Source organism: Pinus tabuliformis, chromosome 5_1, assembly GCF_031772625.1.
Source record: "Pinus tabuliformis cultivar Carrire ecotype Pingquan chromosome 5_1, CPIR1, whole genome shotgun sequence".
In the NCBI taxonomy this organism is placed as follows: domain Eukaryota; kingdom Viridiplantae; phylum Streptophyta; class Pinopsida; order Pinales; family Pinaceae; genus Pinus; species Pinus tabuliformis.
This window is the reverse complement of record NC_142305.1, coordinates 287,144,134-287,168,895: the sequence shown is the minus strand read 5'-3', so window position 1 is coordinate 287,168,895 and position 24,762 is coordinate 287,144,134. Positions and strand designations below refer to the sequence as shown.

At 41.2% G+C, this 24,762-nt stretch overlaps 2 protein-coding genes across 3 annotated transcripts in view; both read left to right on the top strand.

The window, feature by feature from the left end:
* The window catches only part of LOC149164469 (PLAC8 family protein), a 138,117-nt gene that overhangs the window by 55,279 nt on the left and 58,076 nt on the right, over positions 1-24,762 (top strand). The window lies entirely within an intron of this gene.
* LOC149164470 (uncharacterized) lies at positions 5,011-15,416 on the top strand. The gene is made up of 3 exons (XM_089432506.1): positions 5,011-5,864; positions 5,969-6,139; positions 15,323-15,416. Exons 1-3 carry the CDS (start codon positions 5,071-5,073, stop codon positions 15,414-15,416), a joined length of 1,059 nt encoding a protein of 352 aa, XP_089288632.1. The 5' UTR covers positions 5,011-5,070.

The following is a 24,762-nucleotide window of genomic DNA, read 5'->3' as shown; positions in this document are numbered from 1 at the left end:
CCCCTTCCCCTTTGCCCATGCCTTGGGTCAGGCCTAAAATGATACTTGGAGGTTGATGCAGCTAAAAAGAAAGATAAAAGCACATTTGGTCACATTCAACAGGAAAAACACATTTAGCACGTGGGAGAAAGCCAATACATGAGCTCTACCCCATCATCATGGCCATCACCCTGGTTCTTACAGGTTCTATGAGCCTCCTTCGTCATATAGGAACCCATGATTGTCCCAACCCCTGGTGGGCAATGAACCGCCCTACCTTAAAAGAGGGTATTCATTGCTATATCTTATGCATTATGCTCTTACCCCTTGAGCCCTGAGTAGTTAATCAAAGAAAATCATAAAACGATAAAAGGCACATAAAGAAGGGTGGAAAAATCAAGGTTGGGGCAGCTCATGTACCGCGATTTCTCCCTCCTATACATTATAAACCCAAGTGTGGGCTTCCCTCTTATTAGCTACCCTTGTACCCCAACATGTGACCCAGGGTTGCCCCTTTTCATCCTTTACTTCATTCACCTACCTGTCACATGCCACCACCTTTTGAAGGATGTACCTTGAACATATTATCCCCTTTAGAAGTATAAACCACCTAATAGGATACTTGGTTAACCCCATTTGTAGTTTAGGAGACATTGGCACATCTCGAAGCCCATTATGGAAGGGCAGGTCATTATGGAGCCCCACTTGTGGTCCATGGTTGGTACACTGATTTACTCGATTTCCCTAATGACCTGTTTTACTGGAAGGCTAGGGGATGCTTTGGATCTTATGCAGGATTGTAGATGGTCTCCATCTTGGGTTTGGTCTCACTATACAGGGTCCTAATCCTACATTGGCACATGTAGGGTGTGTGTTGAGAGCCATGGGCCTTAACAACAGTAGAGAACACTCCATGGATCCCCGGGGATGGACAAAGATGTTCGAGATACTCCCATTGGACGAGGAAGATGCACCTGGTTCATCTTTCCCCAGCCGACCCCATAGACGTACCATGCACTTGGCAGCTGATCCAGGACTTGTAAGATGATGTGGTATCCCTTACACCATCATCGGAGCCCTTGCAGACGATCTATAGGCATCCTCGACTCATTCTGAGACCCATGAGGTTATTATTGTGCCCCCACACCCATTGGGAGCACCACAGGTTTATTGTTTGGAGAACAAGGGGCCAACCCCTTGTCCATCACTTTTGAGGGTCTCACTCTTCATTATGGCTCCTGTGGACCTCATCAAGCCTCTTAGAGGGCTCTACGACATGCATAGATTATTATTTGACCTCTTGAGAGGGTTATTTTTTCATTTGTGAGCTAGTTTGATGGGCTTGTCACCAGTAGTTAAATTATTAGAACATTATTTTATTTTTTGGGGCTAATGTAGGCCAAGGAGGCTAATTCAAACTCTTCATTAGTGTATAAATACAAGTGAAATGAGTTCATTTCCTCCTCATCACTTTGGATTGGATCTCTTTCTCTCTTGAGAATTTCACACTTTTTCTTGGACGATGAATTGGAGCTTTATGGATGAATTTTGATGTGTGGATTTGGTTGATCTTATCTTGGAGCTTCTCTATTGTCAAATTGTGGATGGTTGGATATGTTCTATTACATGTAAGTACATGCTTTTAATGCTATTCTTGTTTTATTTTTTTCATATACATTGGATTGAGATTTTCGCTATTTTTAGGGCTAATTGTTGTATGCGTTTATTGCTTAAATTGTGGAATTGTCTCTATATAGCATCTCTGGATGTCTGGGCCATGTAATTTGAATGAAATCTCCTAGGGGTAATTCTATCAACGAATTCATCTTGATAAGCCATCACCTTTTGCACATCGAAGTATAAAAGCTGCAAGATTGCTTCTCTTTGACCTAGAATGCTAGCGAAGTAGTCTTGAGGTCTCGTTGACTAGGAACCAAAGGTCCTCATTGATATTTATCATAGACTCCATTCTACCAAGACTAGGGCACTGATCTACCAAGAGGTGGTCACCTAAAATCAATTCTTGTTCACCTTTTCCTAGGTTTAGCCAAGTTGGGTCACCTAGGGCATCATTTTCCCGACAAGATAGCCCTCCAAAAAGTTTGATCTCCTAGCCTCTCCTACGCTCGTGTCTCCCTAAGTCCTCCTCCAATTTTGAAGCCATTTCGACGGTGGAGTTGTTAGAAAAGCCATGCCCTAACTCCGAGATCAAACTTTTCCCTAGTATCCCCAAGGCTAGTGCCTCATAGTATTAATTCAACACCTTTAAGTGAATATTCTTTCTTTGATCCTTTGCCCCTCCTTGTCTGGGTTAAGAACATCATTGGTTGCTAAACTCTTACCTCCTAACCTAGGCTGGGTCCACTTGGTCCTGTGTGGTCCCATTCCTTTGAAAAGACAATTCTTCAAGAACCATCCGGGATACCAATTTCAATAAGGATTTTAGGGATTGGGAAACTCTTTCACAAGTCATATTCCCTAAACCGAATCCTCAAATCCTCTCATCCTTCCCTTAGAAGACATTGTACGTTTTTTAGAAAGTAAGCAAGCTCTATCCTTCAACCTCTTTTGGAGAGGGATCGTTTGGGTCACTCCACGTCCACTTATTGATTTATCCTTCATTGGTGACTCCATAATATACCAGGTCTCCTCCCATCAGTGAAAGTCCGTAAATAGTAGGGATCCTTAGCTGAGGTGACAATGGGCTAAGTCTCCATTTGTTTCCCTTGGTCTAACATTTGCCCTTTAGGTTCCCTGCTAGTTTGAGCGGTAACAAAACCTATGTAAAGACCTTGGTAGTCATTAGGAGACATCGATGTGCTTGGAGTGTGTTTTGTTTCTAGAACTATAATGATACATGGCAAACATTTAAAGTTTTTGGACACTAGATTCTCATAAGTTGCAGTGAAACAGGAATCGCCGATTCTGGCGATTAATCGCGAGTATGAATCGGCTCGGCGGCAAAAAGTTCCGACTTGAAACTCGGCGAGTCAACTCGCGTTGACCGAGTTTAACTCGTGGTCAACGCGAGTTTGACTCGCGATTCCTGCGATTTACGCGACTCTGCGATTTTTTAGCGAGTCCCGCCAATTTCACATAGGGTTTTCGGTTCCGGTTTGCGTTTATAACATGCGTCGTGAATTGTTTAACGGTGATACTGGTGCGTGTTTCATTGGTTGATAGCGCAGAGGCAGAGTGATACTGATAGCACAGTCCCGAGTCCGCAGTCTTCAGTCGACAGACTCGACACCGCAGCGCCACAGAGCAGCATTCGAAGCCGCAGAGCCTGCGTCACGCGTGAGCCTTCAGCGGCCAGCCTTGACGTAACAAAGAGGTAGCTCGGGTTTTATTTACACTAACCAAGCTCCATGCATTTCTCAAATCATATTCGACATATGTAATCTACAATGTTGCAAACTGGAGAGATATACAACGCTTGCCGAGCATATTGCGACGTAAATTACAAATGTGTAATTTGACATAAGTAATCTACAGCTACAAGGCATAAATGCTTTCCCAATAGAAGCATATGCTTTTTTTTTTTTGTAGGGATTGGCAACTTTGACTAAATCCTCTGTTTTGATTAGGTGTGGTGCTTGATGCCTCGGCTTAGCGTTTTATGTGATTTGGTAACATGGAGTGGTTGGAATTAGTAAATGGTGGATATGCAAGGGTTATATCGTTATAGGTCTAAGTTCTAACTATAGATGTCAGTAGTACTGAGATTCCCATTCTCCATTACACAATCAAGACAGGTTGGTTTGTCAGCAGTTTCTGTTTTAAATTTTTAATCCTTGGTCCATTAGTAACATCAATGTGCTTTCCTAAAGATTAATGTGTTTTCGCTGCTTGTTTCAATGGTCTCCCTAGTTCCTGCAAGACAACATGTTAATGGGCCTCCTTAACACCAGATCCATACACTGCTGATTCAACAGAGACCATATTTCTACCAGCAAAACCTGAATACTGTACAAGGCTTCTTTCATGACTATCTTGGTTCACACCAGAGGAGTGAAATGTATGAGAATTTGATCCATATACAGATGACCCAATGCTCTACCCATACTACCCAGTCAGAGTTACAGATATGAGTGTTTTGTCCATATGTCAAAGTTAGAGGTATGGGTGATCACTGATTACTGATTAGTCTAATTTCTTCCAAAACTGTATGTGCCTTATGATAGAGAGATGGCTGCCCAAAGGTAACAACACTTGGATATGCTGTAATTTTCTTTGGACGTTACCTGATGGCAGGAACTGGCAGCATAAATCCCTGTGTTTTCTTTTGGGGGCAGACCAAATTGATGGCATTGGTCCAGCAGAAAGGAAAAAGAGGGGTTCTGTCTTCATTTAATTTTTTAAATTTCTAGCATATTTTAAATTTTTGGATAATTTTTAAATTTGATTTTTTGTTGTCTTTCACAGGAGCCACAAATTAAATAGAAGCCAGACTCCAAATCTTAACAGAAGCCACAAATTAAACACAAGTTCAAAGCAACAACAATGTCGAGAGAGCGGGACTTTGCTTGGGCTTATTGTGACAAGATTCCCGGAAAACCCTTGCTCCTTTGTAAATTTTGCAAAAAGGACTGCAGTGGAGGCATTTATAGATTCAAGTTCCACCTTGCAAAAATACCTGGCCATGATATAGGTATTTGCGGCAAAGTTGATGAGAATGTCCAATACCAAGCAGCCTTGGCCCTTGATATGTTAGAGCAGCATAATGCCAAGAAAGCAAAGCAAAATGCTGAAATAGGAAATGTTGGAGTTGATACTTTTTCTGCCACTAGCCACATGTCACCTCAATCTGTTGAATCCTCAATGCCGTTCCCAAGTTTTCCACACATGCCTCCAAGGCCAAGTCAAACTCAAAGCCATGGCAGTCCTTCAACAACAACTCCTTCCTTCAACAGTGGAGGTGGAAACATAAACACCTTTTTTGCTCCCCGCACAAAACCTGGTTCCCAACCTACCTTGGATGGCACTGGTTGGAAAAAAAATATCCATAGTCAAGCAAGGAAGGCCATTGCTAACTTTTGGTACTATTCTGACATACCTTTCCACTGTGCCAGAAGTCCTTATTGGCAAGCTATGATTGATGCAATTGCTGCTGCAGGTCCAGGGTTCAAAGCCCCTACATCAGAGAGCCTTAGGACAGATATGTTGTTAGAGAGTGTTGAAGATGTCATGCTTGTGCTAGCTGAGTTTCGTTCATCATGGGTAGAAACAGGGTGCACCATCATGAGTGATGGATGGACAGATCAGAGGAATAGAACTTTAATAAATTTCCTTGTATCTTGTCCCGCAGGCACAATGTTTCTCAAGTCAGTGGATGCTTCAGATAAGGTTAAGACTGCCCAACTTATCTGTGAAATGATGGAGGAAGTCGTTCAAGAAGTGGGAGAAGAAAATGTTGTACAAATTGTCACTGATAATGCAGCGAATTATATGGCTGCTGGTAGACTTTTTGAGATGAGGCACCCCACTATTTTTTGGACCTCTTGTGCTGCCCATTGCATAGATTTAATGCTTGAGGACATTGGTAAGCTTCATTGGATACATGAGGTTGTGGAGAAGGCAAAATCCATAACCAAATACCTATACAACCACACTATTGTCCTAAACACTATGAGAATATACACTGAAGGTAAAGAAATTGTTCGACCTGCAGTGACTAGATTTGCAACAAATTTCATATCTTTGCAATCTGTGGTTGAGCAAAAGATAAATCTGAAGAGGATGTTCTTGGGACCTGAGTGGATGGGATCTAAACATTCCAAGACCCCTGAAGGCATCGAAATTGCTGCACTTGTGTTTAATGATGGCTTCTGGAAAGATGCTGAAGAGATTATTGCTGTGACGGAGTCCCTTGTTAGAGTTCTCAGGTACTTTTAGTCTTTTAACTTTTTCATTTTTTAAATTTCATTTCAAGCTTCTTTTTATTTACAATGTTTCATATTTCTTTAAATTTGAATGCTTGAACTTTCAGGATGGTTGATGGTGACAAACCCGCTATGGGTTACATTTATGAGGCGATGGATCTCGCAAAGGAGGCCATCAAAAGAAGATATGGGGATGATGAGACAAAGTATATGCCTCTTTGGGACATTATAGATGCACGTTGGGATAGGCAATTGCATTCCCCCTTACATGCTGCTGGGTACTTCTTAAACCCACAATATTTTTATGATAAGAGCAAATTTAATGAGGATGGGGAGGTTGGCAGAGGACTTATGACATGCTTGGAAAGGTGCTTCCCTGATCCAGAACAACAAAGTCGTGTCTTTTCCTAGCTACAAGATTATAGGGCACCATCTAAATTGTTTGCCTATACCAGTGCTATAAGACAAAGGTCAAAGATGTTGCCAGGTACCCAGCTTGAAGGCTTCATCAATTCATTAAATTTGTTTAAACTTTATTTTGTATGTTAAATGTTTTATTAAATTTTCTTTTCTTTTTAAGTTTTTACTATTTACTAATTTGGTACTTCTAGTCTTCTACTCACAAACCCTTACCACTTGCTAGGTCTTTGGTGGCAAAACTTTGGTAGTGATACACCAGATTTGAAGAGATTTGCCATTCGAATCTTAAACCAAGCATGCAGTGCTTCAGGTTGTGAACGCAATTGGAGCATGTTTGAGAAAATACATTCTAAGAAGCGCAACCGATTGACACAAAAGCGCTTGAATGACCTTGTATTTGTCCATTACAATCTGCGACTTCGCAACAAACAAATACAAGGTGAGATTCGAGAGCTTGAATTTGAAGGTTTCATAATCTAGTTCGTACTTAAAAAGTTTAAAGTTCAAACTTCAAAGTGAAATTTTAATTCACATTTCAATGTCTCATGATAATGACAGGTATTGATCATTCACCAATCGACCTTGAAGAGTTAGATTTGCAAGTTACAAATGCGGCAGAATGGGTTCAATTAGATGAGCCTCCTCTTTTCAGCCTTCATGACTTGGAGAACTTTGAGAGTCAAGCAAGCGAAGGAGTGGGAGGAATCGCTTCTAGTTCTCACTCTTAAGAGTCTTAGACTCTTAGTTGCTGATTTTTTTCTGATTAGTATGCAGTTTTTAACTTTTTGTAAACTTTTAGAAGCATATGCTTCTAAGGACTCAAGACTCAGTGCTTTGGATCATGTGTGGACTCATAACATATATGAGATACTTATTTATTCATGATATTTTGGACATCTATTGATATTATGCATTGTTTGGACATACCTTTACCCAATATTAATGAAAAATGGTTTTTTTAATTCAATATATGTGTATATTTTTATTTAATGAATTTGCCGATTTTTTCCCGATCCGATTAAAACTCTTCGCTCTTTTGCCTCGTCGATTTATTGCCGATTCCGAGTCTGGTAACATTGATAAGTTGAATTGGAAGACTGATCTTTAGTTTTCTTAAAACTCAACTATCTAATTTGTGAATTTTTAGTAAGCAAAGAGGTGAAAATTGAATTTTAACTTTAACTCACAAATATACTGAGTTTACTAACTACCATGCAGCAAAAATAAGGAACAAATGAAGACAAACACACCATAAAACTGCACACAACAAATTTACCCAAGGAACCCTAACTAGGGAAAACCTGCAATCTTGGTGTTGTTAATATTTTGCTCAACGAATCTTCTAAAACATGATTACAACTGAAATGGAAAACTGCCCTTTTCTCTGCTAAATGTCTGCGTAAGTGATCTGCGCACTTCACACCAACTCGACATCCATTTTGTTCACTGTACAAACTCGTATGACCTATATAACCCCTTCTGTGCACTGAATGTGGCCCCTAGAAGAAGTCTGTGCTTGCTAAAAAATATTTGAGGAGGAATCAACCTCTCTTTCTGCCTCTATCAGTAGCGATCTGAAGTCCTAATCGCTGAACTTAATTCCCTTCTCATTCGTTGAGCTAAACCTCCAAGATCTCTAGTGCATAATGACCAAGTTTTGTGCCCTTTTTCCTCTTAGAAGTCGAAAATGGCCCACCACTACCACGAAGGGCTGAGATTAAATCTCCTTGGATGATTGGGATTGTTCTAATTCTTGACTGTAGGAAAATTTAAATTTTTCCTAAGTCAAGGAATTAATAGAAAAAATAAATTTGTGTCTTGGCCCCATTTGTGGGTCCCTCTGCCAAATTTAGTGCACTTAATAAATTTAGCTAAACCCTTCCTTCTCTAAGTTGATTTAACACTCCTTGTTAGAGAGCAAGGTGTTCTGAACTATACCAAATTTGTCCCTGAAATGGACAAAGCTTCCTCTAGGCGAAGTTTTGGTCAATATGTCTAGTGTTTGCTCTAGTATAGGAATGTATTGAAGTTTGATCTTGCCCGTCTGAACACAATCTATAATATGGTGATACTGGATCTTGATGTGCTTTGAGTGGTCATGAAACCCTAGATTGTCAGAGAGCTTAATGCAACTCTGATTGTCATAGTGTATCACTGTAGGCTCCGACCTCTCATTGAAAAGCCCAACAAGTAGCTTCCTCACCAAAGGGCCTCACAAGATGCCAGGCTAGCAAATATGTATTCAACCTTGGCTGAGCTTAGTGCCACTAATCTTTGCTTCTCGCTGAACCAGGTAACAACTAACTGACCTAAGCCAAAATGGATTCAATTTTGCTTCTAGATCAAAGTCTTCGAAGTGCTCGATGAGACGATTCCAACGGTGCGAACAGCGTGAAAATTTGAGTTCGGATGAAGAAGTTAAGGCCATTCAAAGTTTCAGGCAAACTAGGGCAAAAAAGGTCAAAAAGTCAAAGTCAAACTGGTCAACAGTCAACAGTTAATGCTTATGTCAGCAGGACACGTGTCGTCCCGGGAGTGCGCCACATGTTTTTGATGATGTCAGCAAGGAGGGTGACGTGGCAGTTTATGATTGGTGCATATGGGCCAATCCGGTTCTGACACGTGGCAGCGCGGATTTGCCCAATATTGGCATGCGAATCCCAAAATTTTGGGGTCAGGGAGGATTGAACCCCTGACCTCCCGGATTCCTAAGATCTTGCCGGATTCCGCTCACCAGATGAGCCATCGCATCACTTGTTAAACGGAGTGATAAGGGTTATATTTATTGTTATGGTTGGTAACCGCCGGAAAAAGGGCCGGACGGTTAGGGTCAACCCTCGATCGCCGGTCCCTTTAAGAATTTAATATCACCGCCGAACCATATATAACCAACCTTAACATTAATCCCACATGCAACGCAACAATATATCGTATATGATATATATATCATATACCATTAAAGTATAGCAAGGAACAAGGCAGAAGGGTTGGGCGGAGGTTTGAACCGCTGACCTTCCAAAAACCATTATATAACAACGCTTTCACATAAGTCCGCTAGCCAACTTGCCATACGGTGGAGCTTGATAACCAAGCCACCAAATTTTTATTTAAATTGTTGCAGGTGTCGAACCAGGCTGAAACCACCAACATGGATTCCAAGGCAGATTTCATTTGCAGAGGCGGTTTTTCACAGGCAGAGGCGGTTTTGCACAGCAGAAAAGTGGTTTTGCTATAGGGAGAGGTGGTTTTTGACTTTCCAGGGGGTCTGGAGGTCACAGTGGCCAAATATGGTCAAGTTTATACTCATTTGACTCGAAATTTCGAGCTGAACGCAGTGGTGAGGTTCATTTTCTTATCTGAGACTCTGTTTTTGAGCTCATGCCTGTAACAACATTCTTGAAGACATAATAAAGAGGTCAACGCTGGAAGCGAAAGGACCAGGAGACGTAGCCAGGAAGTTTGGTGAACTCCTTTATTAAATTTTGTTGTGTTGATGTGTTTGAACATGTTTTCAATGGTTTAATTGTTTATGTTATTCACAATCTTTTCGATCCATTGCATTAAGTAACATAAGCGAATTCACACATAGTCTATAATACCTTTTTCATTAATGGATCAACAATGAAGGTTAAATCTGAAGTACTCTTCCTGTCTGTGGAACCCCCTACCCAATCTCCATCTTTGAAGCCTTCCAACTTCATTCCATCAAGCTGTTTATACATCAACCCATAATCGACTATGCCTCTGAGGTACTTGAGGATATGTTTGGCAGCAACCCACTGTACTCTAATAGGCTCAACCATAAACTGACTAAATTGGTTCACTGCTTAGCAAATTTCAGGTCATGTGTTCACAAGGTACATCAACGCCCTAATCAATTGTCTGTAGAGTGTGGCATCAACTCACTCTTCTCTACTAACGTCTATGTTCCTCCGATTTGTCACTAGATGAATGGCCGTGGGCCTGCAATCCTGCATGTGAAACCTCGTGAATCTCTAGAGTGTACTTGACCTGTCCCAAGAAAATATGCCTGTCTTCTTGCCAAACCTCCAACTCAAGGAAATAGTGCATTATCCCTATATCCTTCATGTCAAACTCTGCTGCAAGATCCTTCTTGTTGTCACTGATGAGCTTCTCGTCCCTTGTCAGTATGAGATCGTCTATGTACAACACAAGAATGAGAGGCTTCACCCCAACCGTGATGTAATATAGGTTAGGGTTAGCTTCACTCTTGGTGAAGCCCCATCCCAGAAGACAACTGTCAATGCTAGAGTACCACACTCGTGGGGCCTATTTGAGTCTATAAAGAGCTCTTTTGAGCTTGCACACATGCGTTTCCCTGCTATGTGCCTCAAGCCCCTCTGGCTGCCCTATGTAAATCTCCTCCTCAACTCCGTTAAGGAAGGCAATCTTCATGTCCATTTGGTGGATCTTCCAACCCTTCTGCGCTACTAGTGCTATAATGGTCCTAATAGACAAATAGCTAGCCACAGGTGCAAAAGTCTTGTCGTAGTCAATACCCTCCACTTGAGAGAACCCTTTGGCTATGAATCTCGCCTTGTACTTCTCCATGCTCTCGTAGGCTCCGTGCTTAATCTTGTAGACCCACTTGGATTCAATCATAGATCTACCCTGTTGAAAATTAGGGCAGCTATGGGACGAATTTCCCCATAAAAACCCTAAGACCCAATAGGAGCCCATCTCACCCCAAAGATGAATTCAGATTGAATAAAGGAAATTATTAATTGGTTTGATTCTTCTCTTATTTAATGTGGCTCGAATCAATTCAAGCAAGCATTTGGAAAAATATATTTAATTATTAAAATGAGCAAGTTTGAAATTAAAATGTATTTCATGTCAGCTCCTGTAATGGACATACCCATTTGGTGAAAGGATAATTGATAGGAAGGGATAATTTGCTTCTCCTCTTGGCACGCAAGAAGCAAACAATACCCTAAGGTCTATTTGTTTCTCTGTGGCTACTCTTCTTTTGGACATGACTCGCATACATCTATGTGGTTCGCTTTTATGATTGTGGCTCTTACATAATAGCTCGCTCATATCTAACAGTGACTCATATTGACTCATATTCGTTTCTATGAGACTCACAGTGACTCGTATTCTTTTCTATGTGGCTCGCATGACTCACAATGATTCGTATTCCTTTCTATGTAACTCGCATGGTTTAAAATGGCTCGTATCACTCATATTTGGCTTGCATATACCAGTGGATTGTATTTTTCCCTAAGTCAACACACACTCTTCTATGTGGCTTTGCATACATATCAAACCGAGGCTCAATCTTTTTGTGGTGGCTCGCTTATCCTTATTCAATGGTTTGCATTATCAGTGGCTCAAAATTCTCTGTAATGACTCACATATGATATCTCTGTAATCTGTATACAGTGGCCCGCATTCCATTTTGAGGGGCGCATTTTATATTAACGGATGCTCTGTGGTTCGCTTAATAGCATGCACTTGTTACCTCTGGAACTCGCATATCTTAGTGGGTCACAAATTTCGCTCTTTGTGGCATTGCACTTATAATGGCATCGCTTGTTGTGGTGCCTATTACATTATAGTGGCATTACACTCTATGGCTAGAATACCCTATACGGTGGCATTACATTATATTGACGTCAATGTCATCAAATTATACTGACATCAAATTTTATACAGTGGCAACACCTGACTCTGTGGCATCGTATTATATCACTATAGCTCTCTATCATAATGCTTATATTGCAATGGCTCGCATGGTCTCTGTGGCTTGTTGATATTCTATGGCTCACATTCATTCTTCGCAGTATCATTTGTTGATAGTAATAAGAGATAAAATATATGTCAGTAATCATGACATAGCAGTGACCTTATGATGTATATCTGTGACAATGATCTGTGACGATAATGTCCTTATGATATGGTAGTGATCTTTATCATGATAGTAACCTTGACCTAGATATGACAGTGTCAACAATAGCCTTGATGATAGTGATAACAAGTTCTTGATGATAGTGAAAACAAGTATAATTACAATACTCTTGATGACAATAAGATGTTTAGCAGTAAGCTTATATCAGTGACCTTTAATGGATATGACAATCTATATGAGAGCGATATTGTGACGATGTCTCTTTGACAATGATAATGTGACAGCGCCTCCTTGCCAATGATATGTGACATTGCCTCTATGAGAGAGATGTGTGGCTGTGACGGTGATGGGTGGACAATCATCTCACAAGAATCTGGTATGATCCAGGATTGGCCCCAGGTGGCCTAATGTCATTTATGATGAAAGACTTATGTCTCGTGATATTTGTACATTGTATCTCAACTAAACATTTGATGAAAATCTAGGAAGAAGAATTTGGTTGGGTTTTCCCTCTTGTGGGGTTTCGCCTAGTCTCTAACCTAAATCTCGATGCCTATATTGTGTATGCTTTTCTTCTACTGTTCTGATGCTTTGTGATGTTATTGTTCTCTCTACATAATTGGTAATGATGAAATCATGTTATGGGGTGAATGTAATGTGAAAATATTGAAAAAGTTTAAAACTGTATTTATCTACAGTAGAGAACAATCTAGCCCTAAAATTAACATACCCTCCAACTTTGGTATAATCTCCTAGACATCGTTCTGCATGAAGGAAGAGTACTCCACCATGGCATCATGCCAAACCTCCTGCGAGGTTGCCTCCTTATAACTAGAAGGCGTTGAGTCTAAAGCCTCAGTCATCAAAGCCATATAATTTGTGTATCTATGTGGCTGTTTTTGTTGAATGGTGTTGTCATTGATATCAACCTTGGAGTTCGACTTTGACTAAACACTTGTCATTGATGTCAAACTGTAAATGAACAATCTTAATGTTTGTTTGAATTACATCAAGTTGGAAGCTCTACTGTTGGATGGTTGAAAACGCTGATTCTAGAGTTTGAATATCTTAGGCAATGGACGTACTTTGCACTTGTTAGAAGTTTTTGAAGAAGCAATTCACTAAGTTTGCCTTAGAGATCCTCGTTATTAGATTCTCCTTGTCAAGTTGTTTCTAGTGGTATGTGGCATGCTGTGAGAGGTCTCCTGGTTTGAGAGATATTTGTGTTTGAGGTTGAAGACTCCAATTCGTGGGCTAAAACCCCATGCATGGTGACATGGCACCCTACCATAGGCCAGATCATTATTTAATTTAAAGAAGGTTCTTTCATCTAGAGTGTGGCTAAATGACTTCACAAGGGGACCTCAAGTCATAATTTGAATTTACCTAGGGTAATGAACTTTGATATCTACAAGGGCAACCGACCTCATTCCTTGTGCCGTAAGACACTAAAATTCAAATACTTAAATAATGATCCTCCCTCCAACAACCATATTTTGAAGGCCCTCTTCATAAAACTACCTAAAGATATCCATTAGCCCTCAAATGGTGAGGAACCTTTATTGAAACAAAGGGTTTTCATGTTTCAAGATAAAAATTAAAAATAATTAAATCACTAAACTGAAAGGCAAATGACCTCCCACAAAAGGAACTTAAAGGTTGAATTCAAACCTTAAAAATAGGTCTTCGAATATTTTTACGATCTCCTCCAAAACAGTTATAAATAAAGCATTAGTCTTACCTTCAAGATAATCGTACTTCAACAAAAATGAAATAGCTATGAAATTAATAATTCAGACCTGTGGAATTCAATGAAGATTTGAAGGGAGGACAGAATTTTGGAAGGGTTTTTGGCTCTTTGTATTTTTGTTTTTGTTAAGGGACACATTTGGTTATCTATTTGAAGCAACCCAACCTACCTGGTTTATCCTTCTTAAGTTTGTTCTTTTGATTTGGGAGCATATATTATAGGACCAACAAAAAGTAAAAGGCTTGATCTGAAGTCAAACCCTTTAGCTAGGGCTTAATGTGTTGGTTCTGTGATTAAGGGTGAAGGAATTTTTTTTTGTGGGTCTTGTATCTTTGGAGCACTCAGCCTTATAATCCTGAAGCAAATTGTAGTATCTACAAAAGGACCAAAGGTTGTTAAAGCTATAGACCGAAGTATTGAGCTCCAAAATTTTGAACGTTGGATTCACAATTGCTATGGTCTTAAAATCCTATATCTCTGAGGTAGCGAGAAGGGTTAGGGTCTAGTTTTATTTGGTTTAGGAATTGTTTTTGTGACAAGCATTTGTAGGAAGGATCCAAGGTCACTTTAGGGCATCTACTCCTGAAATCCAACAAAAAAACCAATCTCTGCAAGTGATCTAAGCCTGCATAAACCCTAACTTGGCCTGCGATTTAGGGCTCAATACACGTGGGGATCATTTCAATCCCCTCATCTACAACTCTGCAGCCTTAACAATGACAATCACTTAACATATTATCTCTGCACTCAACTTGTGGTAACAAAATTCAGACTTTCTCCTTTTACGAACTATGTTTTGTGAATATTTGAGGTTCCGAGTCATCTACTAGAGTGACATTACAGTAACCTTGACAGTTATAGTAACATCCTAGATAAAGCAACCTATATAACACAATATTAACATGAGTTAAGGTACAAAGTTTCACAGGTAGATATGTGTTAGTAAATTTTTTTTGAAACAATGAAATGTTTATGGCAGAATTGGTGATATATTGACAATGATCAATAAATTGTGATCCTGATGTAAAGGCAACATTTGTGGACAACAATGATATAAAAATGCTTGTATATATATGAACCTTGGTGTGTCCAAAAGTTTATAAAACAATGGCATAACCTTATTCTTAAGATCTGGAAGTGACCCTTAACTATACAATGAACTTGATATGACCATACAGTGAATTTGATGTGACAACGAACAGTTCAATACACAGTGTTCCTTGTACATGACAACTTCTTGATAACACTGTATGGATGTTGGCTTGATGACATAGTACAATAATCTTATATGATAACCTTCTTGGGATGATAAGATAACTTGACATGTGACGGATATGACAGTGCTAGACAGTAGACAGTGATGATACTATAGTGATGATTGTGACATGATTGATGTGATGATTTGACTTGACTTGATAGTGATAGCGACTTGAGACGTAACAATGATATATTTGAGTATCGAGTGCAAAGTGGTCAGAAATTGTGCAAAGGTTTGGTTTGGCTTTGTGATTGAGCAGAGGCAGGATTGGTTGATGTACGATTGTGCAAGTGATAGATTGAGCAGAGTTGAGCAGTGAGGTTGCCAGCAGTTGATTGAGATATACATATCGAGCATAACAACATAATTTTCATTACAATTTCTTTATATTGATTCAGAGCACAGGCGGATCCAGTCTGAAATTTGTGAAACATGGCCTGTCGGTTAATTAGGGTGGCAGGGTGGTGCAAGGCAGAGGATTGGAGTCACCTTCAAGTTGGAGCCTGAGAACACTTCAGGGTGGTAGGGTGGTGCTAGGGCAGGTTGAAGCCTGCACAGGGCATTGGAGTGGTCGTCCAGTTGCACCCAGTACACAGGGTGTTGGAGCATCCTATAGGTTGGAGCTGTTGCCCAACACTTGTGGGTAGTATCCATAGGAGAAAATTTTCTCCTATATGGTCCTCAGTCGGAAGCCAACAACCCCTTGCAGCCACTAGATAGCTCGATATGCCACTATCTCCGCCATCTGAGCCAACCATGTGGTCCCTCACCCATTTGTTATGATCATATTTTTGAAGGTGGGCCTCCCGACCCCGAAGGTATGGCTTTTCATTAGTATAGTTGAGTAATTTTGCTTACTTATCATGGACACTTTTGGGCACGAATTGGTGGGGGTATTCGATGGAAAGAGTGGGTTAGGTCTGTACTGTTGTCTCCTCTGTCCGATTTGGTGGTTAGCCTTGTATACTAGTCCCATGAGATCTCCTTTACTAGCTATTAGCTTTAGGGTTGGCACTACATGGGAATTCCCGATTTTGGACACCATATACATCACTCCCCTCTGCTCATTTTAACCTCATCTATCACTTTTCCCATCTAGGTCCACATTTGTCCATTGGGTCCACATAACGTTAGCCTCCCCCTTACCTTGCCTACACCTTGGGTCGTGCCTGAAACAATGCCCCAGAGTTTGATGCAGCTAAAAAGAAAAGAAAAAGCATAATTTGGCAATTTACAACAGGAAATGTACCGCAAAATACAAAAGATGGCCGAGACATACAAATTTAGCACACGGGCAAAAGCCAAACATGAGCTCTACCCCTTATCTATGGCCATCACCCTCATTCCTATGGGCCCTAGATGAGCCCCCTCCACATTAAAGAACCCATGATTGTCCCAACCCCTGGTAGGCAATGAACTTCCCCACCTTAAAGGGGGTATCTACTGCAGCATCCTACAAATCATGCTCTCACCCCTTGGAGCCCCAAGCAGTTATGAAGTAAAATCAATCAAAGGAAAAAGGTATGTGAGGAAGGGTCAGGAAACAAAGGCTGGGGTAATTCATGTGCCACGATTTGTTCCCTCCCACACTCATATACCCAAGTGTGGGCTTCGCTCATTATATCTACCCTTGTACCATGGCATGTAGCTTGGAGCCTTCCCCTGATCCCCACTTCATGCCATCATTATGACACATGCTACCTACCACTTGATGGATGTACCATGGACATGTCACCTCCTTTAAATGTTGAAACCACCTAATAGGGTCCTTGGTTAACTCGCTTATTGAGCTTAGAGACACCTGTACATGCCAACGCCCACTATGGAAGGGCATGCCACCATGAAGTGTCCAATTGATTCCATGATTTGTAAGCGCTTTTACTTGATTACTTGATTTGTTGTGTTGGAGGGCGAGGGGACACATTGGATCTTATGCAGGATTGCATGTGGGTCTCCATTTGGGGTTTGGTATCCCTATACAGGGTCCAAGCCCTCAGGCCATATTGACACTTGTAGGATGAGTGTAGAGAGCCATGGGTCTCCACTATAGCAGAGAGTACTTCATGGATCCCCAACACCATTTAGTGATTGCTCGTGTTCCACCTTTTGGATGAGGATGATGCACCTGGATCACCATGCCCAACCGACTTCACACTTGTACCACACACTTGGCAGAGGTTCTAGGGTCCAGATGAGGATGTGTCTCACCACGGGAGACAAAGGGAGGGCTTATGTCATCATCCTAGCCCTTACAGATGGTTTACAAGCATTATCGATCCACTTGGAGACCCATGAGGATGTCATTGTGGCCCCACACCCACTTGGGGACACCACATGTGACTTGCTTGGATATCAAGGGACCAACCCCTTATCCACTATGTTTGGAGTTTATTCTCTCACCATGGCACACTTTGGACTCCACTAGGCCTTCTCAATGGCCCAACGACTCATTATGTTTACTATTTTGCCCTCTTGAGAGGCTTATCTTTCTATTTTGGAGCTATCTTGGTGGGCTTGTCACCAAGGGATGTTATTGTGCACATTATTTTATTATTTGAGGCTTAATTAGGCCTAATTAGGAAAATCAAACTCTTTAGAGAGGATATAAATTGATGAGAGGCTCATTAATTCCTCTCATCACCACTTAGATTGGATTAGTATCTCTTGAGAGATTTTCGCACTTATTTCTGGGATGAAATTTTTGGAGTTTCTTGATGCACTATGGTGTTTAGATTTTTGCTATTGTCTTTGGAGCCTCTTTCTAAAGCAAAGTTGAATGGATATACTCTCTCTCTCTCTCTTGTAAGTGAAATTTTAAATGCTATTCTTGTTATCTTAACTAGTGCATGGTATTGTTATCATTATTCTTGTATGGGTCAAAGTAATGCGAAATTCTTATGGAAACCTCGAATAAGTGATTTAATGCATGCGTTGTGCTTAGAGGGGGTGGGTGAATGTTGCTAGAGGCACCTAATAGGTTTAAAGCCTTGAGACTTCATCTCTTTGTGATGCAGGAGCATCTGACCCTTTTTTAATTTAAAGAGGAATCCAAGAGAAGCGATGAAGACGTGGACAGTCAAGCTGGAAAACAGGAGAAAATCTGCTCTAAAACAGATTTAAAGAGGATTTGATGGATTGTTATCTACGTGCATGTATTTTGGAGAACTTAGATAGAGGAAAATAAGGAGAAGATCTGATTCTAATAGGGTGTGGGGAGATATCTGTTGGTGAGGAAAACCTGGGTGAGGAAAATATAGCGAGTGTGAGCTCGTTTCTAAGGCTGGAACGCCTTAGTATGTAATTGTTCTGTAAATATATAAAATTACATTCAGTGTTAATTGTGTACACTTGCATATGTGTGTTTTATAATTGATTTAGTTTCGTGTATCGATCATTGAGTATATATGTTGGTCGATTATAACTATGTGTGTGTAATGCGATTGGATTAATTGCCTCAGTAGATAGTTCTGAAATGCGAGATGTGGATATTGAGCCGTGCGAAGAGTTACCTGGAGGATTAGTTGCTAGGTTCGTTTGACTCTTCTGTATCATGGATCGGCTATGTCCGAGTGTCAGGGGACGTCATTTTCTGGCTCCAATTTGGCGCTGTCTCCGTCGTCTATAACCTCAGAGGTTGTGCTGCTAGATCGCAGTGCGGAGGACTTGGGACCTGCTGATTACAATAACATAGAGTTCCCGGACATGAAGGTTGCAAGGGAGAATCAGCAGCTGGTTTCTGAATATTTCAAGATGGCGCACTCGTGGGAAAGCCGAGGATGATTCGAAGCCTGATTACATGGTAGCGGACCACAATGAATTTTCTGGAGCTCCGTTTTTACATCCGAGGTGAAGTTTGAAGTTGGGGTATGTGGGCCGTCAATATCTATAGTGACACCCTATTATATTTTCTTTTTTAAATCCATCTATTGCTATGTATGGTATTACCATGTGGCCACGAGATCTCAATACTCAGCATGTGTCTTGTATGTTTGCGATGGTTATAAAAGGCATTCAATCGTTGTGTTTAAATGGATTAAAGCCTAAAACGCTTCCAACAAGGCTTATTGGGACAGAAACCACAGGTCCCAGGATTGACATTTATATATGAAAAGGGATTTTGGGCTTACCCCAAGATTTCTTTTCATCACTTTGCAAAATTTTGAAGTATAAATCCCTAATAACCTAGTTGCTGCACTTGGAAAGGTTATCAAAGGTCAATTAGGGCTCCTTCGCATAAGAAATTCCTCGATCTAGGTGTATATTGACTCCATTAAGCCTAAGAAGCAAGGCATTGATCATCACATCCCTTTGGTGGTCAAAATAACCCTTCTTTTCTTCACTTCTCCCAATTCTAGGCTTAACCCTAGTAGGTCACCTAGGGCATCAAGAAAAACCCTAATATTTTGTAGCCATCCAAACACCTTGAAAATTGGTCCACTACTACACTGGGGTCTTCTCAAGAGGTCCTCCAAGTTTGAGCACAATTCGATGGTGGAATCCCGAGATATCACAAGCCGTAGCTCTGGATCATTTCTGTCCCTAGGTTTATTTGGGTTAGTGTCCTCATTTGGATCATTGCATTCAAATTTCAAAAGAAAATTAGTCCTTTGATCCTATTCTCCTCCCTAACTTGGTCAAACCCCTCTTTTTTTGATCAACTCCACACCCTTGATCTAGTTTGGGTCCACTTTTGTTCTTTATGGTCCCGCAACCTCAAAAATCAAGTTCTACAAGGATCACATAGAAACCACTTCTCCTTAAGGATTCTTAGGTCTGGGACACCTCTTGTCAAGGGATATTCTTCAAACTTATGTTTAAGTATCTTCTTAGCCCTTCCTAGAGAACCCATCACCTTGCTTCTTAAGCAAGTAAACCATTCAATTGAGTCTCTCTTGTGAATAGGCTCTAGGAATCACTCTCCACCTATTCATTGATCTATTCACCCTTGTGATTCCTCTTATATTGGGTCTCCTCCCATTGGTGAAAGTCCATAAAGAGTAGGGGGCTATAACTGAGGTGACAATGGGCTGTTACTCCATTGTTGCCACTTGAGCTAGTAGTTGCTCCATAGGATCCCCTCATAGGGCCCCTGCTAGTTTGAGCGGTAACGAGAGCCTCCTTTAGTTGGAGCTGAAAACTTGATGTAATTATTTTTGAAAGACATTAGCATTTGGTGCTTTTTGAATTGGAGGGGGTTTTCCACCTAAATATCTTTGTGTATGCTGTCTTTATTTCTAAGCCTTGTTGAATGGTGTTGTTTATTGTTTATGTTGACGAAATGTTAAAAACAATTAATGCTTTGAAAGATTAAAAATACTAATTGATAAGAAATACTGATTCACCCCCTTCTCAGTATTTCCAACAATTTTCTTTGCTTGAATGTAGAGTTGAGTGCTCCAACCCTGTCCTGAGCCTCCTAAATCAATTGATCAACCCACCTTGACTTTCTTCTACCTATGCTAGGTGTCACTACTGGAGTGGGCCCTGTTTGCTCCTCTCTCTCCTCCTACTCCTGTGCTGTCTCCTCTAGTAACTGCTATACAACTAGCCAAACAACTGGTTGCGACGTGGCTTGAGGGGCTGGCTGAGCCTCTTGCTTAGGAACCTACAACTTCTCCTCTTGTGTTGTAGCTTGCTCACACTCTAAGGACATGCTAAGAGCTCTTTCCTCCTGAAATTTGACATCATGCTTGATAACTGTCTTCCTCATTCTTGTTACGTACACCTTGTATGCCTTGGAAGTCTCACTGTAGCCCATAGAAATGCCTTTTTGTTGTTGTAGGCCAACTTCTTTTGGCTTTCTGAAGGCATGTGGCAGTAAACCAAACTGCAAAAAATCCAGAAGTGAGAAACATCTAGCATTCTTGCCAATGAATGCCTCCTCTGGTGCAACTCGTCCAAACACCTTAAATGGACTCTTGTTCTACAAGTAGACTGCAGTGTTGCATGCCTTTGCCCAAAGAAATAATGGCAGTCCCTGGTCTTGCAACATGGCATTGGCTGCTCCAACAATACTCTTTTTCTTGTGCTTTGCCACCCCATTCTACTGAGGGTAATAGGGTGTGGTGTGCTCCCTCCTGATGCCCTCCTTGGCACACAAATGCTTGAGGCATTGGAGATGTACTCCCTTTTGTTAATTGGTCTCAACACTTTAACCTTCTTTCCTGTCTGGTTTTCCACCACTGCTTTGAACTCTAGGAACTTCAAGAACACCTCGTCTTTCTTCTTCATGAAGAAGATCCACATCTTCCTCGAATGGTCATCAAAAAAGGTGACATAGTACATGTATTTAATTAGAGATGGAGAAGAGAGTGGACCACATATGTTCGAATGAACCAAGTCCAAGATGCCCTTGGCTCGGTTTTCACTGCCGGGAAAGGATGGCTTGGCATACTTGCCAAGTGTGCAGCCCTTGCACACATCATGTTAGTCCATGTTGCACTGGCGATCCTGTGGCTATCTCCCTGAGAATTTTTAATGCTCCATGGTGTAAATGGCCCATACGCCTGTGCCATAGGTCCATAACTCCCCAAGGTGTCGTCCTTACTCATGACCCTCTTTACTACTCAAGGTCGCGACTGGCTCAAACTGTAGCTTGTAAAGGTTTTTCATCCTCACTTCAATTTGTTTCATAACTCTAGAATTTAAGAGCTTGAGGTAGGTCTTTCGTCTGCTGAAAGTGACGTCATAACCCGTTGTCCTCTAAGGCTGACACTAAAACAAGGTTCTTCTTAAAACCTGGAACATAAAGGACATCCTTGAGATGGAGAGGGTTACCAGACTCCCTCTCAAATCTGACAGTACCCACGCCGTTGGTCAAGTTCTTGCTATCATCTCCTACCTCAATGTGAAAATGCATGTCCTTCTCCTTCAATTGGCTGAAATACTCCTTGTTCCTAGTCATATAGCTGGATGCTCCACTATCAATGTATCCTATGCTACTGGCTACTGAGCTTTCCATGTAAGATATGAGCGAGAACTCCTTCTCAAACTTGGAACCAAACTTGCCCACTTCTGCCAAAGCTGCCACTTTGTCCTTCTTGGATCCCTTCTTCCTCTGTGGACACTTGGTGGCATAATGTCCACACTGATGGCACTGGAAGCATTTTATTTTGCTGAGATCCTTATTTTCTTTCTTGCCTTTGAAGATGGACTTGGCCCCTCTTTTGCTCTTCTTGCCTTTGGTCTTGTCCCTTTTGTGAACTAGGGCAAAGTTCTCCTCGTCCTCATGCTTAACATGAGCTCCAAATCTAGCCTTCCTCCAGATTTCGTCCTAAACACAGTCACCCCACAACTGTTCCCATTCTGGAAGCTTTTCTCTGCCGCTCATTGTGTCTTGGAAGTTATCCCATGATTTATGAAGTCCTAATAGCGCAAGGCTCACCATGTCTGCTTCAGGTACTATCTCTGCCACATCGGACAACTTATCCTTCATCGGGGTGAACCTGACGAGATAAGAAAATATGAGCTCAAACTTGCCCATCCAGATATTTTTGAGATTGTCCTTGAGCATGAGTTTCTTGGCCTCACTTGAGCCCTGATATAGGTTCAAAATGGTTGTCCACATTTCTTTGGTAGTCTTCTTGCTGGAAAGATGTGGTATAATATGGTCTTTAACTCCCTCAAGAATGATCCTTCTCGCTTTAGCATCATTCTTGTTATGTTGAGCCAACTGTCGGGGGTCAATTAGTGTGGCTAGTGGGTTCTCCACAAACTCCTACACACCCTATTCCTCAAGCATGACATAAATCCTCTCCTTCCATGAGTAGAAATTTGCTGCTCCCTCCAAATTATGCTCTGGTCTCAAACCTTGGTAAGACATTCTTGTTGGTCGAATTCTTTAGAAACACTAGCACGTTGGTCTGACTGGTAAAAACTGCACTCTGTTGGTGAAAATCGTAGGTCACACTGCTAGAAACCCTAGCACAACCCTTCTGTTGTGCCTTAACCTGTTCCTGAGGTTGAAAACACGGGTGGTGGTCTTCACTTAGAAATGTGGCTTTGATTCCATGTTAGTTTTCTTAAAACTCAACTATCTAATCTGTGAATTTTTACTAAGCAAAGAGCTGAAAACTAAACTTAAACTTTAACCCACAAATAAACTGAGTTTACTAACTACCATGCAATGGAAATAAGGAACGAATGAAGACAAATAGACCATAAAACCCCACAACAAATTTACCCAAGAAACCCCAATTGGGGAAACCTACAATCTTGGTGTTTTTATTATTTTGCTCAACAAATCTTTCGAAAAATGATTACAACTGAAAGGGAAAATTTCCCTTTTCTCTGCTAAACCTTTGCACAAGAGATTTGCGTACTTCACACCAACTTGGCCTCCCTTTTGCGTAGTGTATGAACTCGTACGACCTGTACAATCCCTTCTGCACATTGAATGCGGCCCTTGGAAGAAGTTTGTGCTTGCTGGAAAAGATGAGGGTGAATCGACCTGTCGTTTTGCCTCTATTTGCGTTGATCTGAAGTCCTAATTGCTAAATAAAATTCCCTTCTCTTTGCTGAGCTAAAGCACCAAGATATCTAGTGAAAATGACCAAGTTTTGGCCCTTTTTCCCCTTAGAAGTCGATCTAGGCCCACCACTGCCACGAAGGGTTGAGGTTAAATCTCCTTGGATGGTTGAGATCGTTCTAATTCTTGTCTATAGGAAAAATTAAATTTTCCAAGTTAAGGAATATATAGAAAAAGTAAATCTGCGCATTGGCCCCACTTGTGGTTCCCTCTGCCAAATTTAGTTGAACCCTTCCTCCTATAGCTCCATTTAACATGATCCATGTTGGAAACAAAAGATTGGGGGGGGGGGTTTCTATTCTACAATGACCTTTTGGGATAGTCACAGGAGAAACACCAAAATTATATCCAATGATTGACCATTACTAGAAGAATAACATGAATGCTCTCATCCTTGTCACTTTTGCACTTGAGGACTGTTAGCGCTCAAACTAGCAAGGGACCTAAGGGGAATCCCTAAAGGGAAAATGCTAGGCCAAGGGCAACAAATGGAGTCTTAGCCCACTATCACCTCAGCTAAGGCTCCCTTCTATTTACGGAATTTCACCGATGGGAGGAGACCCAATATGTATGGAGTCACTAATGAATGATAAGTCAATGGATATGAGTGACCCAAACCCTTTCTGAGAAGGTTTTGAAGGGTGGAGCTTGCTTGCTTTCTAAGCAAGGTACTATGCGCTTCTAGGGAAAGGAAGAGGATTTTGGGGGTTAGGTGTATGAGAATAGGCTTTGAAAGGAGTTTCCCCACACCCTAAATCCTTGTTAAAGTTGGTATCCTAGATGGTTCTTGAAGAATGGTCCTTTGAAGGAGCGGGACCACACGGGGCCAAGTGGATCTGGTCTAGGGTACGAGGAAGGTATGAAATAATCAATGCTTTTCTTACCCTAGACAAGGTGGGAAGGATCAAAGGAAGTATTTCACTCAATGATGTTGCTTTGACCCTGGGAAGTACTAGCAAGATTTGGTCCCAGAGCTAAGGCTTGGCTTTTCTCCCAACTCCATCGTCAAAATGTCTTCAAATTTGGAGGAGGGCTAGAAGAGAGGCCAATGAAGGAGACCCTAGGAGTTCGAAC